Here is a 9,070-nt window from a genome sequence, read left to right as displayed (position 1 = left end):
CATCCGATCAACGATTCGTCCACACTTATATTCCTTTCAGGTTTATAAATTTCCATAAATTTACGTCGGAGATAATTTAAAATAGGAGCAATTTTGACTAATTTTCGATTATTACTTATATTCTCTATACATAATCTGTTTTCAGACATTATTCTTTTGTAAAAAGGCGTTGCAACGCTCTCGCGGTTTGAAAAGTACATTTTAGATTGAGGTTTAGCACAAATGCCTTGTAAGATAAGTAGTCCTAAAAACGCGTGTGATCTTAACCTTTTCTTTAAATTTTCCTTATTTCTATCTAAAAATTGGGAGGAGTATCGATTAGTTTCAATAACAATAACATTTATAAGCTCATCAGTGAAAAATGTTTCAAATATCTGCAATGGATTGTCTTTAGTGAGATCTCGTATTTGTACACCTGACTTGCAGGTAAATTAATTTCAAAGATGCGAATATATCCGGCTGTTAAGATTATGAAAGTTTCACGACAATCGGAAAATAGTTTCCCGAAAAATTCAACGAAAACTAAAGTGAAATTGGAATGAACGCTTGGAACAGGTTTTTGAAATGACACGCACGAAATTTCGACGACAAAAGAGATACATTTATTTTAGAACAAGACTTTTATACATCCCAAACAGGAACGAGAAAAACGACACGAAGAAAAATTAAATTTAAAAATTAAATTGAATAAAATTGAAATTAATATATTATATATAAAAAAAAATAAAACTAAACGTAGGATAAAATTAATTGTAAAAAAAATAATAATGAACTTTTTTAACATTCCGCCCGCCTTGCCGTAACGGCAATGAACACTAACAACGACGGGACGAAATAAACAGAAATTTCAATATGAACGAAAAAAAAAGTATAATAATTGAAGATAAAATAAAATAAAACGGAATATCTGAACGTATCCTAAAGCATGACAACGCTAAACAGGCTAAACAGCTAACTTCACGAAGACGCTCAAGATGTCAACACAAAAAAAAAAAAAAAGAAAACAATATTTTGTATGTAAATGCATTAAATACAATGAAATTAAACACAGTAATAATTGGAAGAAGAAGAAAAAAAAAAATGAATTCGGAAATTATCTTAGCCAGGTAATGAACATAATTTTACTATTGGTCGAACTAGAGTAGTAGTCGGTGTCTTTATTGTAGCCACTCTAACACGATTATCAGCCCCAGGGTGAAGTTCCAAGACACGTGCAGTGGTCCACTTGGACGGGGGAAGCCGTTCGTCCTTGATAAGAACGAGACTACCAACTTTAGGTAAGTTCTTTTCTTGATGCCACTTGTTTCGGTTTTGGAGAGATTGGAGATAAAATACTTTCCAATGCTTCCAGAATTCTTCTATCAAACGTCGGAGGAACTGGTAACGGTTGAGACGTGAGATGGTTTCATCCAATAGAGATGGTTCTGGAACCACAGATAACGACGACCCAATCAAGAAATGAGCTGGACATAAAAATTCAAAATTAGTAGGGTCATTGGAAACAGGACAGAGAGGACGGGAGTTTAGGACGGCTTCTATTTGTATGAGGACAGTAGTGAATTCCTCGTAAGTGAGAACGGTGGAACCCATAATTTTCCGAAGATGTGTTTTTACGGAGCGAACTCCAGCTTCCCACTTCCCTCCAAAATGGGGTGCTGAAGGGGGGTTGAATCTCCAACGGGTTCCATCGTTGCTGAGGACGTTGATTAAATGATTCCACTCCTTGGAGGCGGAGCTGAAGAGGGATCGTAGTTCCCTATCTGCCCCAATAAGGTTGGTACCACAATCCGAATATAAACACTGGCAAAGACCACGACGTCCGGTGAATCGTTTGTATGCGGCAATGAATCCATTCGTCGTGTAGTCAGTGGAAATCTCTAAATGTATTGCTGATGAAACTAGACATACAAATAGAATTAAATAAGATTTATATGTTTTGTGACCTCGTCCTTTGTGTGTTTTCAGAATAAATGGCCCAGCATAGTCGACCCCAGAGTGGAGAAACGGTCTCGATGGGGTTACTCGTGACGGAGGTAGTTGACCCATCATCTGTTGACTGGTTTTTGCACGTTGACGAGCACAAACGATGCATTGATGTATGAAGGATCTGACTGGAGATCTTCCACCAACAATCCAAAATCGTCGACGAATGGAAGATAATGTAAGCTGAGTTCCACCATGAAGAACTCGACGATGATGAGCATCAATGATTAGTTTTGTGAAGGGATCGTCCTTGGGAAGAATCATAGGATGTTTCTCGTCCCAATTCAAAACGGAAAATTGTAGACGTCCTGTAATTCGTAGAAGTCCATGGCCGTCTATGAAAGGGGTAAGTCGATAGATCGAACTACTTTTTGAAATAGATTTTCCGGTTAATAGAATTTGAATTTCTTCTCTAAAACTGGTTTTTTGAACCTCTTTAACCCAAAACAACAAAGATTTTTCGAGTTCTTCTGGAGTTAAATTGCCTGAAACATTTGAATTTTTTGATTTATTTATAAAACGGAAACACCATGAAGTGACCCGAATAAGCTTGTTTAATGTAGAATATTTTTCTTTTAAATTCCAGGTTTGAATCGCAATGTGATGAGAAGAAGATGTCCTTTTAATTTCACGATCGGCTTCGACTGAGTCAGCAATTTTTAACGAAGGCCAATCTGATGAGGGAAGTTGAAGCCATGATGGACCGGACCACCATATCGATTGCTGTTGAAGTTTATTTATTGGCACACCACGGGAAGCTAAGTCAGCTGGATTATCGGAACCAGGCACGTAAGACCACTTTGCTTGTGATAGTTCTTGAATCTCTATGACACGGTTACGCACGAAATCTTTCCATCTGTTGGGATGGCTGCGTATCCATGACAAAGCGACAGTGGAATCAGTCCACAGATAAGTTGAAAAGTTTTCGAATTCTAGCGTTGATCGAATCCGATGTACCAACCGAGATAGAACTACCGCCGCGCACAGTTCTAAGCGCGGAATCGAAACAACTTTTAACGGAGCCACTTTTGTTTTAGAACTTATCAACACAACCCGCACCTCCGCTAAGGTTTCAACCCGAATATACGCAACCGCCGCGTATGCGTTTGTTGATGCATCAGAAAAACCGTGGATTTGAATGTTGGATTTATTGTTATCGATGCCAAACCATCGAGGAATGCTGATGGTAGTAACGTTTAGAAGGTCTTTTTGAAAATTTTGCCACCGTTTCGCGAGATCTTCCGGTAATTCATCGTCCCAATCAAGACCAAGCACCCACAATTCTTGCATGAAGATTTTTGCCGTTATTATGAACGGAGAAAGAAGACCGAGGGGATCGAAAAGTTTCGCGATGAATGAAAGAACAGATCGCTTGGTAAGATTTTCATCGGTATGAGTAACACTTAAATTAAATAAAAACTCGTCTTTTTTATTATTCCACAGAAGTCCCAATGCGCGTGGAAATTCGGATTCGTCTTCAAATTTTATGGTATCGTTCATGGAAACGTCATCGCGCGGTAGATTTTCAAGCGTAGAAGCTTGATTCGAAATCCATTTCCGCGCGTGGAAACCGCCCGCCGTAAGTATACTGTTTGTTTGATTAATGAGAGTTTTAACTTCTTCAATGGTCTCTGCGCCCGACAAAATATCATCTACGTACGTGTCTTTTTTCAGAGCCACTGATCCGGAAGGTTGAATTGTGGAGTGCTGATCAGCCAAATGGTGCAGGCACCGGATAGCCAAGAACGGAGCACACGATAACCCATAAGTAACAGTGTTAAGTTCATAATTTTCTATTACTTTATCCGAACTATCGCGCCAAACAATTCTTTGAAAAGATCGATCATTCGGATGAACGTTTATTTGACGGTACATCTTTTCAATGTCGCACGAAAACACGATTTTATGACGTCTCCATCGGAGGAGAACGTCAACTAGCTCGGCTTGCAGTTTTGGCCCGACGTGTAAGCAGTCATTAAGGGAAAGGCCCGATGACGTAACAGCTGAACCGTTGAAAACTACGCGGAGTTTTGTCGTGGAACTTGATTCGCGTACTACACCGTGATGCGGAAGGTAATAATTCGTATTGTTTGGGTTTAACGACACCAAACTCATGTGCCCTAGTGTCAAATACTCGTGCATAAAATCACGGTAGGCTAGAAAAAGTTTTTCGTTAACGGCGAAACGTTGCTCCATACGACCGAAAGAACGAACCGCGACGTGACGCGATGAACCGAGATCCGATGAAGGTCGTCTAAACGGAAGCCGCACTACAAAACGTCCGTTTACGTCTCGCGAATGAGTGTTTATAAAATGGTTCTCGCACTCAAGATCGTCTGAGGCAAGTTTTTGAGTTGAATTAGTGTCGTCCTCGATTTTCCAAAATTTTTGAATTGCGGTTAACAACTCCCGATCAACGGAACATTGGAAACCGAACCGTTCCGAATTTGCACTTGGAAAAGAAACGTGACCGAAAAGAATCCATCCGAAAAGAGTCTCTTGAGCTACCAAAAAACCGTTGTTAAATTTCCGAATATTATTCAAAATAATTCGCGAATAAAACTTCACCCCGAGAATCAAATCAATTCGACGATTCGAATAGAATTCTGGATCGGCTAAATCCAAAGAATTTACTTCAACCGGAATGGTTTTTGGTTCTTGTTTCGGTATGTAGGAAGTCAATTTTGGTAATATGAGAGTCTCTTCGACGATGGAAACGTTGTTGTCACTTTTGGAAATGATATTAACCGACGTTGTACCGTTTGAAACGCACGTTTGTGTTGATCCAACGCCGTTTATTGGTACGCATGTGGCTTTGCGCGGTAACGACAGACGCTGCACAAGAGCCTCGCTCACGAAAGAAACTTCCGACCCTTGATCGATCAAGGCGCGAACCAAAAGGGAATCACCTCGAACCGATTTTACCCGCACCAAAGCTGTAGCTAGGAGAACCGAGGAACTGAGATGAAATGTGTTGACCTGGTGACTCGTTGAGGTACCAGGGACGCTTACTTTACTTTCGACAAATTCGTTGTTTTTGTTAGAATTTGAGTTGCAACTTTTATTTAATTTTTCAGGAGGAAATTCGTGCAAAATGGTGTGATGACGTTTTGAACAAGTTTTGCATCGAGTTGCTACACGACAGTCAGGAAGATAGTGATTCCCGAGACAATTAAAACACCGCTTATTTTGAATTACGAATTCGCTCCTTTGTTTCGGAGATTTTGTAAGAAAATTATCGCATCGAAATATTGAATGGTCACCATTACAAATAAAACATTTCTGTACCGCCACCGACACGTTATGGGATTTAAACGAGCTGGGTTTTTGAGCAGACCCAGACGAAACTGAAAAGCTTTTCTTTTTGGTGGAAAGTCTTTCGATCGCTTCAAGTGTCAATACGCGGTTGTTAAGAAAATCCGTAAACTCTTTAAATGTCGATGGAATTTTTCGATTGTTTATCGATCGTTCCCACTCTTTACTCGTCTCGCTGTCGAGTTTACGAACGAGGATGTGTATGAGGACAAGATCCCAATGTTCGACCGGACATTGCAGAGCTTCCAACGCGCCGATGGATTCGTTAATTTCGCCGATGAAGCTGTTCAACTCTTCAGACGAATCCGTGCGAAGAGATTTCGAAGACAATAAAATGGTAAGTTGCGCTTCAACTATCACCCGTAAATTATCATACCGATCCTCCAAAATTTGCCATGCAACATCGAAGTTGTCATGTGTTACCGATAAATTTTTAATTAATCTAGCCGGTTCTTTTTCCAGACTCATTTTCAAGTACTGGAACTTCTCGACGTCAGTTAATGAAGTGTCGTTTTTTATCATGGTAACGAATAAATCGCGGAACTGGGTCCAATCAACACAACGACCGCTAAATTTAGGTAAGTTGATACGCGGAAGCTGTCGCTGATGAGGAATCACGACCTCTGGTGCTGCCTGAACCGGTTCCGAACGAGTTGCCGGTTTACTGATGTCGCTCAGCATGTCCAACATTAGACCTTTCGCGTTGGTGTAATTTTCCTCGCACGAACTGAATAAATCATCCGAAAAATAGATGGTTTCCGAATAATCCGATCGGTGTTGATTTAGTAATAAATGGTTCTGTTTGAACTCATTCCAATTATCGATGATACGCTCAACTCGCGTATTAATTGAACCGACCGTACGACGCGCATGCGGCAATTTTCGAAGATTATCCTCGGACTTTGCAATGAAACTGAAAAGTTCATTTTGTCGTTCGAAAATGTATTCTAAGTCTTTACTTGGTTGAGCCATTTTAACAAAAAAATAAACGAACGAAAATGTCAATCAAAGAAATTGTAAAGGTATTTTTTTTTTTTTTAAAAAAAATTAATTTTTAACACTCCGACGCGAAATGAAATTAAATAAATTGAAAATTGTCACCGTTTTTTTTGTCAATCCGTAGAACCTAGAGGATCCACTCGACGTATGCACGGCGATGCTCCTGGTGCTGACGAAGACACCAACCAGGACGCTGGACGGATGTAATCTCCTTGAAGACTCGGCGTGAAGGGGCTCTTCGGGGGCCTTGGAGCGCCGAGGAATGAAGAATAAAAAAATATACGAAGTTGAATTCAATTGAATTTTTTCTTTCTTTCTCCCCTTTTTTCCAATTTGAAATGAAGAGACGAAGTTCCAATTTAAGTTCACCGTATGAAGAACACTTAAATTTGAAGAAACACGTTTCCGAAATGAAAGATGGTGAACACTCGCGTAACACTATTCGAAAATTATTTTACCGATCGTAAACTGAATCCGGCTCGAAGGACCAGAAAATGTTAAGATTATGAAAGTTTCACGACAATCGGAAAATAGTTTCCCGAAAAATTCAACGAAAACTAAAGTGAAATTGGAATGAACGCTTGGAACAGGTTTTTGAAATGACACGCACGAAATTTCGACGACAAAAGAGATACATTTATTTTAGAACAAGACTTTTATACATCCCAAACAGGAACGAGAAAAACGACACGAAGAAAAATTAAATTTAAAAATTAAATTGAATAAAATTGAAATTAATATATTATATATAAAAAAAAATAAAACTAAACGTAGGATAAAATTAATTGTAAAAAAAATAATAATGAACTTTTTTAACACCGGCATACCCACTTCGCAGCGACATTCGTCATGACGATTATATACGGCATAAGCGCTTAAGAGGTTAAATAAAGTAATGTTTGAAACTTACAGGGAATAATTGTTTTATATTACTTACCTCAAGAATACTCCAAGTTTTTCTTTGGTCCCTATCGGCTTTTGAGCATTACATCCATCTGCATCAATAAATTGTACTTCGGTAACTGGTTTCGGTTCAAACGGAAGTAATTGGTGAAGACATCATCCGGAAACTCGGAAGTCATTTTAAATTGCCCATGAGTTTTTCTTTTAGATAGGTAAAAGTTAAGAGGGCACTACATTTTTTTTTTTTCATCAATGAGTAATAATACTTCTTCCCCTTCAGCACTCGAGTCTGAATCAGATTCAGAGCTTAATTAATTAGCTTCTCGTTTATTGTAAGATTAATTAATTAAATTAAAACCGCGTTGCTAGTGATCGCGAGCCGTAAGAAACTGCGTGGCAATTTGCTAATGTCAACGCTACGCGTGCCATGTGTTCGCGTCATGTCGATCGTGTCACGTTAAGCCGCATTCACATGGGTCGTGTCTCACGCGCTACACGCTCGTCTGACGGTTACCACGTTCGAATTAAGGTACGATAGCGTGAAAGCATTCACACGACAGTTTAGCTACAGTCAAAATGTATCGGTTCGTTGTGCTCTTGTTGCTGATTTAATGGTTACGGAATTAATTAATAATGAAAAATCAAAGAAGACCAGAAAGAAGAGACGTTGGTGGACACGCGATTGGATTTTAAAACGCAATATAAAAGGCGCATCAACGTTCATCGAACATGAACTAACAAAATTTCCACAGGAGTTCAAAAATATGTTGAGAATGTCAGAAACACATTGTAATGATTTATTAACCAGAGTAGGTTTTCGTATTACAAAACAAGATACAAATATGAGACAAGCTATTTCAGCAAGAACAAAGTTGTCAATAACGCTGCGATACCTGGCATCTGGAGATTCGTTACAATGTTTAAAATACTTGTTTAGAGTTCCAAAAAACACAATTAGTGCATTTTTACCACAAGTTCTAACATCTATATATGAAATGCTTGAAGAATTTATACAGGTAAACACTTATTAGCATTATTTTTGCTCATTTTTACCAATTTCCTGTTTACTGTTAGTTTATTACCATGTTTCCAGTCAAAAATCTATAAGGATTCGGGACAAATATTGTCAATACTTTAATGGCGAAGGATCCGTTAGTTGGCAAGACAGCATGGTATCATAAATATTTTATACATATTGTACTGAAATGTATGTATGTGTATTTAAAAATAAAAATGTACTTTTTTTATTATGTGGCAAAAGATCGATATTGTAACAAGTGAGTTTTAATTAAATAAAACAAGTGTTTAAGAACTAAATACAAATTTATTAAAAGATATTAATATACATTACTGTCGTTATCTGAAATAAATGATGAAATGATGCTGCTCACCGTTTCTGCCGGTGAAGGTTCTGGTAGTTGGGTCGTCTGTATTTTAGTTGTAGATTCAGAGCTCTAGTTAATTCCATGTTGTTCAATTGAACAGCAAGGCTTGTGGACAATATGTCAAATTCAGTTTTAGTTTGTGTAACTGCTATGGCTGTTGCTTGTATTTTTGCTAGCTTGTCCAATGCGTCATTTACATGTGAAGAATAGGAAGATGTTTTTTGTCGTTTTTCATATTTATTTTTTCGTGAATTCTCCTCTGTTCTTTCTTCTTCAACGACACGTTCATTCTGTTTCTCTCTACAATCAATTGTTTCTGTCAACCCCTCCTATACGGCAACATGGTCATTCTGTTTCTCGCTACAATCAATTGTTTCTGTCAACCCCTCCTGTACGGCAGCTACTTCTTCACAAACTTGTTTTCTTTTTTCAGGTTTATTCTAAAAAAAAGACAAGTGATTTTCCAATACATTTACATGAAATAA

The 9,070-nt window shown here is 38.3% G+C and overlaps 1 protein-coding gene across 1 annotated transcript; it reads right to left on the bottom strand.

Moving 5' to 3' along the window:
- Positions 1-1,098: 1,098 nt before the first annotated feature.
- LOC139431819 (uncharacterized) lies at positions 1,099-6,270 on the bottom strand. Its single transcript, XM_071200008.1, has one exon. The coding sequence runs from the start codon at positions 6,268-6,270 to the stop codon at positions 1,099-1,101; it is 5,172 nt and encodes a 1,723-aa protein (XP_071056109.1).
- Positions 6,271-9,070: the final 2,800 nt, after the last annotated feature.

This window comes from Onthophagus taurus, chromosome 11 (assembly GCF_036711975.1).
Source record: "Onthophagus taurus isolate NC chromosome 11, IU_Otau_3.0, whole genome shotgun sequence".
NCBI classification, from domain to species: Eukaryota; Metazoa; Arthropoda; class Insecta; order Coleoptera; family Scarabaeidae; genus Onthophagus; species Onthophagus taurus.
The sequence above is the reverse complement of the archived record's forward strand: the minus strand, read 5'-3'. Positions and strand labels throughout refer to the sequence as shown.

Excerpts from the sequence above, each read along its gene's own strand:
- LOC139431819 (XM_071200008.1), bottom strand. The coding sequence starts at position 6,270 with ATGGCTCAACCAAGTAAAGACTTAGAATACATTTTCGAACGACAAAAT.